This window comes from Apium graveolens, chromosome 2, assembly GCF_009905375.1.
Source record: "Apium graveolens cultivar Ventura chromosome 2, ASM990537v1, whole genome shotgun sequence".
NCBI lineage: Eukaryota > Viridiplantae > Streptophyta > Magnoliopsida > Apiales > Apiaceae > Apium > Apium graveolens.
Window position 1 is genome coordinate 233,739,731 of NC_133648.1, and position 18,028 is coordinate 233,757,758.

The 18,028-nt window shown below is 36.5% G+C and overlaps 1 protein-coding gene across 1 annotated transcript; it reads left to right on the top strand.

Moving 5' to 3' along the window:
- The first annotated feature begins 4,799 nt into the window (after positions 1-4,799).
- On the top strand, positions 4,800-6,369 carry LOC141697776 (uncharacterized). Its single transcript, XM_074502324.1, has 2 exons — positions 4,800-4,921; positions 5,043-6,369. Exons 1-2 carry the CDS (start codon positions 4,800-4,802, stop codon positions 6,367-6,369), a joined length of 1,449 nt encoding a protein of 482 aa, XP_074358425.1.
- The last annotated feature ends 11,659 nt before the right edge of the window (positions 6,370-18,028 follow it).

Consider the following 18,028-nt stretch of genomic DNA (forward strand, 5'->3'; position numbering starts at 1 on the left):
GCTTATGCCGACTCCAATAGATGGACTTACTTCCCGAATATTGGGCAAGTAATCAAAATGTTTTCTCAAAACAACAACCTTGTTGCGAATATAAAATACACCACAGAGCCGGATCCCTCGGGTTTTGAGCGAGAATTTAAATCCCCTTTGAAAGAAGATCTTAAATATAAAAATGAGTTTTGAGATCCGCTTTAACTTTCAAAATCATTTTGAAGACTCGAAAACATTTTTAAGAATATTTGGAATAATGCTGATTTAATAAAATAAATCAGTCCCGATATGTTGGAAAATATCTGAATATTATTATTTAAATAATATTCCCATAAAGGATAATCTTTATAAAAATAATTGAAGTAGAAGTTTTAAAACTCATTCTTGAAATGAATAATAATTAACCAAAGATATACTTATACGAAAGTACGATCTTTATTTGAATAATCGAAACATTATTCTTTAATAAAATAAAGAATATGTTTTAATAAAATAAGCGGAGTCATAAGTCCTCGAATGAATATTCAAAATAATATTCATTAAATAAAATAAAGTTATCGAATAAACCTTATTCAATTAATAGTTTTGAAAACTATATACTATATCCATATATAGTATATAATATATATATATATATATATATATATATATATTATACTCGGGAACATCGACTCCCGGTTTAGAAAATGTTCACCTTTGGGTCCCCTATACTAAGGGTATACGCAACTACTGCTTATCTCTAGCATAGGTATTATGCAACTTATAAGCATTTGAATCAACAATTAGATATCAAGATTACGAAACAGGAATGCATATAAATATCATATCACATGCTCCAATATATCGCAAGACTTTGCTAATAATAATCATGCACTTATCACAAGATAATGCACATACATATATACATCACAACAACAGTATAACGGGTAGAAAACTTGCCTGAGCGACTGGGGGTGGTAAAAGGCTTGGGACGAGTCTAGTAACCTATAAACAACATATAAGTTGGAATTAAACCAAAGTCGCTTAAGAATCTATACTTTAACCAATTAGACCCTAACGTTCGCTTTTGCGCTTAACGATTCACTTAAGTCGCTCGAGTACCCTCGGCTCCACCATTTTTAATAAATTAACCATTAAGAATTTTAAGGTGATTCTTTCGCGACAACTGCCTAATCCACTTTACATAATTCTTTCATACCCCAATTAGTCATTTAAGGGCCTTAACCAAGGTTTCAAAGTAAGGCGAGGAGTAATGGTTCGTTCGCGAAACGCCGTTACTTAAAACGGTCGTTTCTCCTAAACCGTACATCGGATTCAAGCGAACCACATATCAAAACGAAGCTCGTAACATGAACTATCTAATCATGGCAATGGTCTAAACCTAGCAGGGAGTTCACGGGTCCTGAAGTTAAGAACAAAAACAGTCTAAGGTAAATCGGGCATTACGACGAATATGTTTACGCGATTACCAAATTTGTACCACTCCAAATCAATCCACAATCAACCCACAATCATTACTACAACCAAACTCCATCCATAATTTAATACAACAGCCCCAAAATCTCAAGATTTCCAATTTATACTACCCTCAAACATGAACTAAAAGCTATACTTAAGTTCATTAACCAATAATCAAGATTTATAACTTCAAACTCATTACAAATCCAACCACACTCTAAGTATACAAGAATCATGCTTCTCATGAACCATACCAAACATAAAAACTCTAAATATTCAAAAGTAGGGCTAGGGTATGAGATTATACCTTTCTTGGTGAGTAGAAGTAACTAAGGAGCTTGAAACAACCCTTGAAAATCCTTACTAAAGCTTTATCTAAAGAAAATACAAGATCAAAATTTTCAAGATCTTGAAAACACTATTCACCCTCTTCTTCCATGAATTATTGGAAGAGATTGTGAAGGAAATGGAAGCTTAGATTCATAGGATAGCTATATCTATGTACAAGGAACCTCGGATAATTACCTCACAATTTAACAATGCTTGGAACTTGAATTTGGATTTTCTTTTCTTTGAAGAAATGGAGAAGCCGAGAGCTTCTTGCTTGAATAATGAAAAGTCAACTTGTGTTTTTGTGTTATGATTTGTTTTGGCTTGGTTACTTCCTTTTGTTGTTAATTAGATTGTTACCATGGTAAAAATTGTGTGACTCACAATCAACCAACCAATCCTTCCCACTTTGTCATGCTTATGTCATCTGCTTATGTCATCTTGTTACACTTGTCTTCCTCTTGTTGGTGTGATGACATCATCATCCACTAACCTCTTTGATTAACTCCTAATTACTTGGCTAATGATCGCTGATCTGTTATACGGTTCACTTAACTTTCGTTCTCGTTTATCGTTTGAGGGATCATATCCGGGATCTTATTACTTGGGTTCCCCTAAACCCTTCTCAATATTTTATATTCCTTTTTATGATCCCCTCTTAAAATCCTTGAATTTAAATCCTTTTTATCCTGTTACCTTATACCCAATTCTTTCTATATCTGGTGGATTTTCGAGAAAAATCAAAGTGTTTGAATTTGAATTCTGATGATCTTTACATACACTTATATACCATATAGAGTACTAATAAGATCTCAGAATAACAATAAAAGAACCCCTACATAGTGTGGCATGAAAGGTTTTCTTATTCAGCATAATCAGCAAAATCACTATTCATAGGGTTACAAAAAAGTCCAAAATTTTGGGTTTATTATAGTCTCCCCTCCATAAAAGGATTCCGTCCCGGAATCAGATAGAAAACAAATGGAGGTACTTTTCTAGCATTGCGCTCTCTAGTTCCCAAGTTGTTTCTTCCACATTATGATTCTTCCATAGCACTCTGACTAGCTTGATCACTTTGTTTCGAAGCACCTGCTCCTTTTTATCCATAATTTTTACTGGTTTCTCCACGTAAGTCAGATCTGGTTGCATATCCACCTGCTCGTACTCCACTATGTGTCTGGCATACCGATGATACTTCCTTAGCATTGACACATGGAACACATTATGAACTTGTTGTAGGTTCGGGGGTAATGCTAGCTCGTAAGCTAATTTCCCAATCTGTCTTAGTATCTCAAAAGGTCCAATGTATCTTGGGCTTAGTTTCCCTTTCTTTCCGAACCTCATTAATCCCTTCCAAGGGGATACTTTTAGCAGTACTAAGTCCCCTACTTCATACTCCTTGTCATTTCGGGCTAGGTTTGCATATTTCTTCTGTCTGTCTTGGGCTGCTACCAGCCGTCCTCTGATAAGATCCACTATGTCTTTGGTCCTTTGGACCACTTTGGGTCCGAGCATCTTCCGCACTCCTACTTCATCCCAGTATAAGGGAGATCGACACCTTCTTCCGTACAGGGCCTCGTAAGGCGGCATTCCGATGCTGGCATTAAAGCTATTGTTATAAGAAAACTCGATCAGCGGCAAGTGATCATCCCAACTTCCTTTAAAGTCTATTACACAGACTCTCAACATATCCTCTAGTGTCTGGATGGTCCTTTCACTTTGTCCGTCCGTTTGGGGATGGTAAGCGGTACTCATGTTTAATTTGGTTCCCGCACATTCTTGAAAGCTCCTCCAAAATCTGGAGTTGAATCTGGGGTCTCGGTTTGAGACAATGGACGCTGGGACTCCATGTCGCGTCACTATTTCCTTAAGGTAAATATCCACCTGTCTATCGACTGTGTATCTCTCATTGATAGGAATGAAGTGAGCTGACTTTGTCAGTCGGTGTATAATTACCCATATGACATCATGATTGGCTTTCGTCTTTGGTAAGCCTACGACAAAATCCATGGCTATCTGTTCCCATTTCTATTCGGGAATCTCCAGGGGTCGTAAAAGTCCACTGGGTCTCTGGTGTTCCGCCTTTACTCTTTGGGAAGTCATACATTTGCTTACCCATTCTGCTACGTTCCCATTTCCATTCGGGAATCTCCAGGGGTCGTAAAAGTCATTCTGCTATGGGTGGAAATAACCCGAAAATTTACCAGAACAGCATAAAAATTCTCGGAATAAATAGGAGTTAATAAAATAAAATTTTCAAAATTTTCAAACCATTTTTGAATTGCACAACACACCCGCGTTTAACAATTAACGATCCGAGCTCCACTTAAAACAAATTCAGAAAATTACAAAAATAGTCTTAAAATGTCACAAATATCCCGAAGTTTACAAAAACATAAATTTTAAAATTTTAAAATAATTTCCGAAACGTAGTTTATACCCGCTTTTATCATTTAAACGAATCAACGAGCGAGTGAAATTAATCTCAAAAATTACCAAAATAATTTTAAAATTCTCGGAATATTCCAAACTTAAATAAATATGAGTATCGTAATTTTTGAAGAATTTTGGAATTAAATACGGATTTAATAAATAATTGCAATCAGAAAATCGTATATGGCTAAATAATTAATGAAATATTGATTTCTCAATTTTAAAAAATCCTAAAAATAATTAGTAAAATTATGAAGCCATAAAAATGATTTTAGAGATAATCCCCATATTTATGAAAATAAACCTTGAATAGAATCACCTTAAAATACAAAAGCAAAACAACCCAGCTTCACAACTAATTACACAAATCATCCTCGAACACCAATAATCACACATAATTATCAATAAAATAATATCCAACTGACAGCTCCCATACACATATTTTAAATATTTACTTATTCAATAATTGCACGTTTAAAATATACGAGTCGTTATAGATTTTTCTCTAAATTGGCTGAAAAAAGCATCCCTTTCTTCGATGCACTGAAAGGCGTAAATAAATCTAGAGAAGTACAATAGACACCTTCATGTCAAGAAACTTTCGACTCCCTGAAGAATTACTTAACGTCTCCGTCAGTTCTCTCCCAACCTCTTTCCGGAGAACCCTTGTACCTATATCTGGTCGTAGCCCCTGGGGCATTAAGCTCATGTTTGATTCGCGAAGAAGGAGATAGATAATTTCCCATGTATTATGTCAGTCATGTCTTGCGAGATGCAGAAAGCAGATATCCCACTATTGAGAAAATGGTATAACCTCTCCTACTCGCTAGAAGAAAACTTCGTCCATATTTCCAAGGACATGACATCAAGGTGTACACCAATCAGCCCCTACGGAAGATCCTTCACAAACCTGATCTCTCCGGAAGATTAGTGAATTGGGTTGTAGAACTCAGCCAGTTTAACATCACCTATCTACCTCGGCCATCCATCAAAGGTCAGGCTTTATCCGATTTCTTAATCGAATGCTCTACACCTTCAGAGGACAAAGTACTTCCAGAGAACTCTTCCCAGTTAACCTCTCTACCTCTTTCTTGGCTATTATTTGTTGATGGGACCTCCACTTCAGACAGCAGTGGGGTAGGAATCCTGTTAATAAGCCCTGAAGGATTCGAAATCCAACAATCCATAAGATTCGGCTTCCCTGCTACTAATAACTGCTCCGAATATGAAGCCCTCCTAGCCAGCTTACGATTAGCCAAAGCTCACCAAGTGCAACACTTTAAGGCTTACAGTGACTCTCAACTTATAGTCAACCATGTTCTTGGTGGGTTCACCGCCAAATCCCCTCTGATGATAGAATACCTTGAAGAAACTCGAGCCAAACTCCCGGAATTTCGCATTGCCTTCCTTGAAGGGATTGTGCGAGAAAAAAATCAAAGGGCCGATGTCCTAGCAAAGTTAGCCAAAAATGAAGACCACTCCCCGTCTACTTGTCTTTACAAAATCCTGTTGACATCCCCCTCGGTAACTCCTCTAATCGAACCTGCCTCAGAGATATTAATTCTCTCCTACAGCCCAAACTGGATGACTCCAATCTACCTCTATCTACAAGAGGGAATCCTTCCTCAGAACAAAAGGGAAGCACAATTGCTACGCTCTAAAGCAGCCCATTATACTGTGATAAATGACACCCTTTATCGAAGATCTTTCTTAGCTCCTCTTCTTAAATGCGTTGATTGTGCAGAAGCTGACTATTTTATGCTCGAAGTCCAAGAGGGAATATGTGGAAGCCACTCATCTGGAGAGGCTCTTGCTTATAAAATCATTAAGGAAGAATTGCCAAACATATTATGGGCCTATCACACTGATACTCGTAAGCCAACCGAAGAAGGCCCCTTTTGGCATACATATGGCACTAAAGCTCTTGTATTAGTGGAAATAGGAGAACCTTCCTTTCGAGTCCAAAATTACAACTCCCAACTGAATCAACAAGGCTTACTGATTAATCTAGATTTTCTCGAAGAAAGAAGGGAAAATGCCCTTATACGTATGACAAACTACAAACAGAACACTGCTCTATACTTTGGTAAAGTTCTCCCTCGACAGTTTCAAGTTGATGATCAGGTACTCAGGGTCGCTTCAGTTTCCGCCCCTTAAAAAATAAGAAACTAGATCCTACTTGGGAAGGCCCATATGTCATAACACAAGCTACACGCACATGGACTTATCACCTTGCCCAATTATCCGGAGATCCCCTTCTCAATACTTGGAACACCACCCATCTCAAGCGTTTTTATCGGTAAGTGTTTTAACTCATTTGTCATCATGGTCTTATGAATGTTGTAATTAGAAGCCTACATTTTTAAATACGTTTATTTTGAACATTAGACTGGTGTTATCTTTTACATATGTTGCAAGAGCTACTTACAACCCGGGCTTAACCCCCTACAAAAGCTTACCTATTAAAAAGCCAATAAAAGCACCCTATAACTATTCATTACAACGCCAATATAAGCAGCTCACTATTCGGCGGCTCAAATGGTTCTCCTGGATAACTATTTGTTACAATGCCATTATAAGCAGCCCCTATAGTTCGCCTAAATAACTATTGATTACGGAGCCAACACAAGCAGCTTACTACCTGCGATACAAATAGTTCGTCTACATAACTATTCGTTACCCAGACAATATGTACAGCTTAACGCCTGTGGCACGAATGGTTCACCCTTAAAATATTCATTGTATAAATTTTATGTTACTAAAATAATGACGGCATGAACATGCTTGTTTAGAATAGATTATTCATTTTTTTACCCAGTATGAACTATTACTTGCTTACGGCTTGTACATAGCTCAAATGTTTTTTACCACAACATTCGTATAGATAACGAAACATGGCTTGCCAATTCCTAATTTGAAACAAATTTAAAGTTTAATCCCCCACGGGGTATACATCATCAAATAAAACCTTATAATTAGAGCAACACTAGCAACACATAGAAATCGCACTCAAATCACTTTTTTACAAAATAATAACAAATTAAAAGGCATCTCCAACTAAAAAACTTAGACGATAGTTTTCCTCCTTCACCGAAGAAAGAATCTCCTCTAACTCTTCAACTCCAACTTAAGGATTTTGCCATCTTGACGCCGAATCCTCTCCTGCATCTTAGCCATAGATGCTAAAAGTTCTTCCTCCTTCTTCATATCCTTCTTTCCTTTATCACTTGAACAGCTACCTTGGGACTCCATGAAAAGATTTGAGTGGTTTGAGTCTTGCTTTCGAGAAAAAGGAGAAAAGGCTCGTTTATGAATAAGGTTACCTCAAAAAACCTACTCTTTATATAAGATAAAAGTTACTCTTTACCTCTTTGTATTTAAAATAAGGGTATTAATTATATTAAATAACTCTTCCTAACCCTTTGAAATTCCTTCTCCTAGAACTAATACGTTTTATTAATTAAGCACAACTTACTAAACTTTTCGTTTTCCCAACTTTCTTTTAACCACTTATTTAAATTAATTCAAATAACACGAAAATGAGAAATACAAAATCAAATCTAAAGTTCAACACAGAAACTTATTTTTGCATTCCACATAAACCAAACTATTTATATAATTAAAATTAAAAATACATCATGAATAACGAGGCCTACGGCCCAACGGTATCCTCAAATCATTATTCTCGTTATGAAGCCTACGGAGAGCCTCACTGAGCACTTGCACTTGTTCCTCCTTCACCACAATCGTCTCCCATAAAGACCTGATGCTATCCCTTGACTCCTTCAAATATTCGTCCAACTGAAGCTCCCTTGCGGATTTTACCCCACTTGAAGACATATCTTTTTTACCTATGGACATAGAAAAGTAATGGATGAAAGAGTCAAGGATAAATCACATCCTCACTACCACACCCCTTTTATATCCCCTCCATCATAACCAACCGCTCCAGTCAACAGATGACTCCTCATTTTCACACAACTATTCACTACCCCTCATAAATGAATCCACGATTGTTCACCTTCCCAAAGACTTCACATTTTCCATAAAACTTTATTTTCATTAAAGATCATTTCCTAAATAAAATGTTTCCTTTTCGATGGGGCAACCCCCCAAGAAGATTCTAAAATTCAAGATTGATCCATATTTTAAAATCTGTTTTCTTGAATTAAAACCAGACAGATAAATTATCACAAATGTCCTCAAGAAGAACAACGATAAATATTCAAAATCTGAAAAGTCTTAAAATAAATATCAAACTCCAGCGGACAAAATGTACGAATAATTGTCACAAGTCATACAAGACATAATACTAAAATACTGCCATCATCCAAATCACTTAGGAAAATATATATGAAACCATAAACCGTAGCAAATAAAATAACTAGGAATTAAAAGCTAAGACTCCCAAGATTAGATATGAAAAAACTAATTATTAGGGAGTTCTACCGACATAACCGGAAGGCCATGAGCCTGAGACACGTCCTTCTCTTCTGCCATTACCGCAGCCATGATACTGGGACCTGATGCTTCCCCTACGACCACCGGGTCCACAGCCACGTCTTCGGCACCAGTAATGGTTACTTCGCTTTCAGCTTCTAATTTTCCTCCCTCTTCTACCGGCTTCTGTTTGGTAGCCCCCTGTCTCTTTTTGCTCCTCCATCCTTTTCAGCTCCTAGGCCCGAAAATGATCCACGCTGTGTCGAGTAAGATCCACAACGTTCCTCTCCCCCACAAAAGATAAGCAATCATTAAAACCCTCTTCATGCATCGATCCCGCTTTTTTATACAACGAAGTCTCATACTCTTCCGAATCCAGGAACCGATCCACATTGTCTTTATAAGCGATAAGAGCCTCCTGCTCCACCTTCTCCAAAGTTTCAGTCAGTTTTCAAACTTCTTCTGTCTTAGCATCCAATTCTTTCTATAGCCTGTCCATCTCCGAACGAAGACTCGCCGACATCCCTAGCTCTGATTGCAACTTCTCGAGATTTTCTCTGTTGTCCTTTTTCAAACGATTTATTTCCTTGCTATCAGACTTAAGAACTTCTTGCAACTCATCATGTTTTTCTTCATTTCTTTCAGCTGTTCAAGGACCTTATCCTTAGCTTTTCACTCAGTCTTCACTTTCTTATGTTCTGCCTTTATTTTCCCCTTGCTTTTCTCTACTCTATCAGCTAAATCCACCACTCGAGTCCCCAACTGAAGGCAGAAGAAGACACACACATCGAATAAAATAGCCGAAAAGTTAATGAAAGGGATACATAAGTATTATTCTTTACGTACGATATTCCTACAAGTTCTTAAGTATAACAACTCGTATTTTGTATTATTTAAGAGTATAATTGTCGAATAATTAAATAAATTAAATATGTGTATTTGTTTTTTCAGCTGTGTGATGCCTTATTATTAATCGTGTGTGACTTATTTGTGTTCGAGAATTATTTAAATGGTTAATTGTTGAACTATATATTTTGTTTTCACTTTTAAAAGTGATTTTATTGAAGATTTATTTGTATAAATACTCGAATTTCCTCTAAAATTATTTTTATGGTTTTATAATTACAATAATTATTTTTAAAAATTTATAAAATTTAGAAATCGATATTTCATTGATTATTTATCCCTGAATGATTTACTGATTATATTAAAGTGTAAATTCAATATTAAATTCCAGAATGCTTCAAAAATTATGAAACTTATATTTTATTAAGTTTGGAATATTCCGAGAATTTTAAAATTATTTTGGAAATTTTTCTGATTAAATTCAACCCGCGTTGATTTGTTTAATTGTCAAATGCAGGTATGAGTTGCATTTCAATAATGGTTTAAAAATTATGAAAATTTTATTTTATTAGTTTCAGAATATTTAGAAAATTTTAAGACTATTTTGGGATCAGTTCGATTAATATTCATTCACAAGTTATACCGTTAAAAGATTAAAGACGACGCAAAATTTAGCTTCCAGTCATAAAAATGGACACGTGTTGCACTCTCCTTATTCCACTGATACGTGGCAGCTGTTGTTTTGCAGAATAAAAAAAAACACAACACACACACGTAGATCTCTCAATGTCTCTCCTCTTCTATCTCTGTTGTTTCATTTGTTTTCTCTCTGTTCCATCTCCCTCGATCCCCCCCCTCTGTTTCCCCGATTCTCTCCCCTATTCTCCGGCCTAGTCGCCTCTATTCTGGCAATTTCCCGTCGCACCTTGGTACTTTCCGATTGCTACAGTATTTTTGTCCATGTTTGTTGCATATATATATATATATACAAGTGTGTATATATGTGTGTGCTCTATGTTATGTGTGGTGTGAGTTGCAAGTGTGTGCTGTGTGCGCGCGCGTGAGGTTCGTATGCGCGGGTGCTGCTTTGCTGCTTGTATTGCCTCTACTGCATGATTTTATTTTTGATTGGTGCTTTGATTCTGTGGTTTAGTTTCTGCAGAAATTAGTTGACTAATTTTGTGAAATAAAGTATATTTGTGCGCGGGGAATTCATTTTATCGGTGAAAGTTCGCGATGGAAACCTGACTTACAAGGGTACCCGCGAAGTTTTGTCACCGTCGGCGATGAGCCTCGGCGAGCCGATGGTGGACCGTGATGATATAATCTGAGTCCTATAATTATTAAAATAATATTTAGTGCGTGAAATTAATTTCAGAGCGAAAAATTTGTTGTGTTACATAGAAGTCGGGTAGATAATTGATGTTGTGAATTGTGATTGTTGAGTTACGTAACTGGTTTTGGTTGGATTATGACATCGATTATGTTTCGACAGGTAGGCCGATTAACAGAGGAGACGCTGCCCGATTTTTGAAAAATTAAATTCGAAAATTCGGGAGTGTATCTTGTAATTGTCGGAAATACCGGTCGAACGTGTATACTTGTATAATCGTAATAAGTATTTTACAAAACCTATTTACGGATCGTGGTAAAACATTTTACAAATTATTTGACAACCCTATTTTGATGGAACGACAAGTATAGGTATTTTCCGAAAAGATTATCGAACCGGGTTGTGAATGCATGAACCCTAACTGTTATGTGTATTATAATAGTACATGTAATTATGAGTCGGGATGTGTTATCGTTCGGGTAGAAGTGATAACGAGGATATGTCAAGCATAACTGGACGTCTAACAAAAGGTATTTCGACACTGTAGGTTCTAGTCGAAGAACTTGAGAATTGGCGTCGGACTAATGATAGTCTAGGGATCAGTCGACAGGCTCAATAAGGTTCCAATCGAAGGACCTGAGTGTTGAAGTCGGATCCAGGATAGTCTAATAGTTAGACAATAAAGCCGAGCGTCCAAATCGGTTCAAGGTCAATCAGAGATAGTTGTAAAGCTCTCCAAGGCAATTACCCCTGGCCATTCATTTATGGTTCAGTGTATATGAATAAACTTTTATTTTATTTTTGAACAGGAACAAAAACATTTTAAGTTATTCATCCCCTGTATATGAAAATGTTGCTTAAAATACGTTTTGGGGGGAAGTAACTTCTGAAAGTACCTATCTCTAAAATGTGATTAAAATGGAATAGAGATCTTGAATAGTGTGTGGTGACAAAATTGTATTTAATAAGAGATAGGTAAAAGTGATTTTGAAAACTGGATAAAACAAATCAGATATTGGATAACGTTGTGTAAGTGGCTAATTCAACTGCACACCCTATCTTCACCGATTAGTACAGCATAGTTAATTAGAGACCTAGCTAGTCTCTGCGGATCCGGTTAATTTGTGTAAAATCCCGATCAGATTTCCTAGATAATTTATGTGATAGCCCGACCAACTATCCTAGATAACTTGTATGGAGGCCTGATCAGCCGTCCCTAGATAACATCCAATATATATATCTGATTATGGTTGTGGTTCGAGTAGCAAGATAAATGGTTTTGTGGTCCCCGTAACGGGACAAATGGTTTGTGATTCCTGTAATGGAATAGTGGTGTTAGAAATGAAAATAAATTGCTAAAATTTAACTATTGTATTTATACACAACACACGACTGATGATATTGTTTTATAGAGCATGCTAATGTTGAAATCCAGTTCATGCATGTTTTACTTATTTTCTAAGAAGTTATGAATTCTGTTCCTATAACTATTTTAATGTGAATCATTTTACTTGCTATTCATGTAGTGGTACTACTGAGCAATTGATTGCTCACCCTTACAAAATATTTTGTATATATATAATTAGATATCTAGGAGACTTTTCCGTTGTAGTCAGGACAGAGTTCCAGTTCCTCCCGTACCAAGCTCCTCTGAGGTAGTGGTGTCAGACCAAAGTCGGTATGTTGAGTTGCTGTATTAAGATAGTATTGTCGGGATTATTTATAATAATTTGGTTTTGTAATAATTGCAACCTAAGTCATACTTACACCTGTAAAAAGGTCTTGGTAAAGGGGGTCGTGTTTTTGTTTTAACTTAAAATGAATTATATTTGTTACTATTGTTGTTGATGACATCAACTCCTGACCCCGGGGTTGAGGCCGTCATAGTTGGTATCAGAGCTACAGGTTTGAGTTCCTAATTTAGGTTAGGAATAGAGTCAAAAGAGTATAGAAAAGTTTATATAACGATGTGAGTCAGCAACTCAATCAGAGGAGCGAGTCTATGAGTTCAGTCGAGGGTTTCAAAGGCGTAACCCTCACATCTATTGAGGACTAGCTGGAACTGCCCTAGCTTATAGTATGTCTCCTTCGTATATGTATTATTGGTATTGTCTGATAGAGATTTATAGTTTCTCTCTCGAGAAAACATGTCTAATTGCGAGAATTTAGCTTCTGAATGGACCCCCGATGTATCAACTGTAGAGACACCAATGTTATTCTTAAATATCGCATCTTCTATGTTAAGTAATGTTGCTGGACCGAGTGTGTGATCTCGGTGAGTTTAGGTAATATGTGATGACAGTAGTCGGTGGTTGCTATGACAGCCAAGTCTCACAGTGTATGGGGATAAGTACAGTTGTTTATATTTTGAACCCTTACACGCCTTTCTTGAAATGTATTACATTTCCAGAGTAATTGTTTACTATTTAATAAGTTACTTGTTTTTCCTATAAGAAAGTCAAGGCTCAAATTAAGTAACTTAGGATTCTGTTAATTTCATCATAAATCAGATTTTCCCTTCCTATTTATGAATTTTCTATCTAAACATCATCTCTTTCCTCGGTGATTCTATCAGTTGATTGGGGAAGACAATGCATATGATTTGACTTTTTGTCTGTGTGACAAAGGGTCTGGTGGGAGGCCACCGAATTTTGTGTTGTAAATAATATGGTACTAAGACTAGCCATCTTATGTACTTATATGGTTGCTCTCAGTCATATCTACATCTTCTTCACTTTTCCTCCATTTATAATTGATTCCTTGATTTTGAGATTCCATTAGATATTTAATGGAAATGAATTAGTTAGTAACCTCTATAGTTAGACAGTCCTGATATTAAAAGTAAATAAAAGTTGACTGTCATGAGGAATAGAAGTTTTGTATCAGGTTGTTACTTCAGAAATGGAGATAGTAGAGAGGATTCAGGATTCAATATCGAAGGTTGTAGTTTTAGAAAAGTTAACTCAGCAGAGGAAGAGTTGGTTGAAACTCGGACGGGTGGGCTCAGCAGAATTTAGAGTTCCCTAAATTTAAATCAGCCTACTAGATGCTCTTGGTAGTTGGTGGCTGATATTGCCAGTCCAGTTGTGCGGAATATCGGATTAGTTAGTGTTCCACTTAAGTAGTGGTGAGACGTTAATCAGTTGCTGTTATATTGGGAAGCTATACCATGACGTCTAGTATCTTCATATGGATCCTGATAATAAAGACATGGGTACTTTGATTGGGCAGCATTTTCCTTATACAGGTGCACCGTTTGAACGGTGATATTTTCTGTTATACATCCTAGTTATGTTTTTGACTAAATTCCCTGCTATATTTCAGGAAAATGCCACCCAAGAAAGATACCCAGTTTAAAGAAAATAGTGGTAACTTTGCTGAGGGTCCAGCTATAAATGAAATTCTAGATTTTTTGCGCCAGCAGCAACAACAATAGCTGCAGTTAATCCAACAGATTCAGCAGCAGCAACATCAGCAAAGGGAGCCAAACCAAACTACTAGTTTTAAGTCCTTTCAGTCTGTTAAGCCCCCAGAGTTTAAGGGCGAAGTGGACCCTGTTGCTGCCAGAAATTGACTTAAGGAGATGGAAAAGGCATTTACCCTCACTCAAGTAAGTGATGATCTTAAGACGGATTATGCAAGTTATTTTTTTTAAGGGTGAAGCAAATTATTGGTGGGAATCCACTCATGTGTTGGAAAGAGAAGGTCCTGTTTCTTGGGCCAGATTTACAGAATTGTTCTTGGAAAAGTATTTCCCAGATTTTCTACAGAATTAATTGGAAGTCGAGTTTCTAGAGTTGAAACAATGTGGAAGGAGTGTGTTGGAATATGAGGCCAAGTTTACAGAATTGGCTCGATTAGTTCCTGAGTATGTAAGTACGAAGACCCAGAAGGCAAGGAGGTTTCAACAAGGGTTGAAGTCTGAAATTCGCAGTGGAGTTGTGGCGTTGCAACTCAAGACATATCCTTCCGTAGTTTAGGCCGCCCTAGTAATTGAGAGTGATCAGAAATTGGTCGATAAGGAAAAGGGTGATGAGAAGAGGAAGCCTGAAGGTGTTATCGACGAGACGGATCAAGGAGAATCCATCCAGAAGTTTCAAAAATAGTTTGGCCTAAATAGGAATAAAAGATTCAGGAGACAGAGTTCTTCGCAGGCTAGGCCTAGTGCTACTTCAGTTACTTCTACTCCAGCCCAGTCAGTGAAGTCGGCAATGGATTGTAAGTTATATGGTAGGAGACATAGTGGGTGGTGCAAAAAGGATGTACAATGTTTCAAATGTGGTTATAAAGGTCATTATGCGTCGGAATACAAGCCAGAAAATCCAGGAGTTACTTGTTACAATTGTGGGAAGGTTGGACATATTGCAAGGAGCTGTGAAATGGCAACTCATGGTACTGTATCTCAAGGACCAATATACAGCACAGCTAGAGCCAGAACCTTTAAAATGACCAAGAGATCTAACGTCTAGGACTCGGACATAGTCGCAAGTACATTTTCTCTCAACTCCGTACATGTTAAATTTTTATTTGATTCAGGAGCGTCTAAGTCTTTTATATCAAAGAAGTGTGTGAACAAAATAAATTCGATGTTGGGCGACTTAGCCGAGCCCTTGATCATAGAAGTGGCCAATCAAGACAGAGTTTCAGTGAGTCAACTCTGTCTTAAGTCATCTGATACCCTTCGAGCTAGGAGAGTTCAATGTGATTTTAGGAATGGATTTTTGTTCCCAACATAAGGTAAATATTGAATGTAAGAAAAAGAAGATTGTGATGTTTACAAAGGATAATATCAGGGTAAATTATCAAGGACAAAGGCAGGAGAAACAATTCCTCTCGATATTGAAGGTAAAGAGACTGTATAGACAAGGATGTGAGGCTTATTTAGCCCACATAGTAGACATTGAGAATAAAGCACCTAATCTGGACAAGATTCCAATAGCCAGGGAATTCCCGAACGTCTTTTCAGATGAGCTATTGGAACTGTCAGCAGATCGTGAGATTGAGTTTTTATTGACTTAGTACCCGGAGCCAAATCAGTGTCAAAAGCTCCATATTGGATGAACATCGAGAATGAAAGAATTTGTTAGGCAACTGCAGGAGTTCTTGGTTATGAGAGTGATTATACCAAATGTATCCCCATGGGGCAGTGTTGTATATGGAAAGGAAGAATGAAAGTATGAGATTATGTACCGATTAACGGAAGTTTAATAAGTTGACGATTAAGAATCAGCAACCCCTACCTAGAATTTATTACGTATGTGACCCAATGAAAGCAGCGTGTTGTTCTTCGAAGGTTGACTTAAGATCAAGCTTAAGCTCGTACCAAAGACTATGTTTAGAATAAGATTTGGACATTATGAGATTTTAGTAATGTTATGTGGATTAGCAAATGCACCAGTCGCCTATAAGGATTCGAGGAACATAGTGTATAAGGAGTACTTGGATAAGTTATAATTGTATTTATTGATAAATTCCTCGTCCATTCAAGGACTAAGGAAGACCAAGTCGAACACCTGAAGATTTCTCTGTGAATGGTTGGAAAGAAACAACTGTATTCTCGATTTTCAACGTATGAATTATGGTCAGAACTGATTAAGGATTACGATTGCTCTGTTAATTACCACCCATGCAAGGTTAATATAATGGCAGAGGCCTTGGGCAGAAAGGAACAAGGGAGTTGGAGAAGTTATAGATTGAAGTTCGAGTGCCAGGAGGTAATAGGGAGCAAATTGTATGAGATCACTTTTCAGTCAGAATTGATGGAAGGAATCAAGAAGTGTCAAGTAGAGGCCATGAATCATGGATTAAAGAGTTTAACTGAAAAAAGAATTTTTTTTTACTCAAAAGGAAAACAAAGGTATGATTAAGTTTTCCTCGAGAATATGGATCCTCAATATGATTAAGCTGAAGAATGAAATTTTGCGAGAAGCCCATAATTCCAAGTTTGTTGTCTACCCGGGAAGCACTAAGAGGTGCCAGAATTTGAAGCAAAACTTTTGGTGACTAAGAATGTTTGGGAACTAAGTTGAAGATTAATTCCACCTATTATCCTCAAACGGATGGTCAAGTGGATGAACAATTTAGACGATAGTAGTTATGTTGAGAGCATGTGCTTTGGATTATTTAAGAAAACTGGGATGATCCCCTATCATTGATTGAGTTTTCCTATAATAATAGTTATCATGCCAATATAAGAATGCCACCTTACGAAGCCTTGTATGGACGTAAGTTTAGGCTCCCGCTTTATTAAAATGAAGTGCGAGAAAAGAAATTATACACTCCTGAATTAGTTCAGCATATCTAGATCGCAGCGATATTGAACTGGATAAGGTTAATAGCGGCTCATGATAAATAAAGAAAGAGCACGGACTTGTATTGAGAATATATGAATAGAGAAATAAGATTGTTGGTATAGTTGGAAATGTCACCTTGAAAAGGACTGGGCAGGTTCGAACATGAAAGTAAACTGAGTCCTGGATATATCAGACCGTTTAAAGTATTGAGAAAATAGGTTAAGTCGCCTATGAGTTAGTGTTGGTTCCATATGTGTCGTATACTCATGGTGTGTTTTACGTCTTTATGTCAAAAAAAATATATTCTTGATTTGAACCAAGACAATGTGTATGAATCAATCTAGATACTGGATCGTAAAGCGAGACCTTAGGCATATGTTTATTCCTATAGTGAGTATGCTTTGGAAGAATCCTTGAGTCAAAGGGTCTACTTGAGATTATAGTCAGATATGCTTGACAAATATCCTCACTTATTTAGTTAGTTCAGATTCTAACAACATAATCTTTTTAAGGGGAAAAAATATAACGACTTGTATTTTGTATTATTTAAGAGTGTAATTGTTGAATAATTAAATAAATTAAATAAGTGTATTTGTTCTGTCAGCTGTGTCATGCCTTATTATTAATCGTGTGTGACTTATTTATGTTTGAGAATTATTTAAATGGTTAATTGTTGAACTGTATGTTTTGTTTTCACTTTTAAAAGTGATTTTATTGAAGATTTATTTGCATAAATACTCGAATTGCCTCTAAAATTATTTTTATGGTTTTATAATTAAAAAAATTATTTTTAGAAATTTATAAAATTTAGAAATCGATATTTATTGATTATTTATCCCTGAATGATTTTCTGATTATATTAAAGTGTAAATTCAATATTATATTCCAGAATGCTTAAAAAATT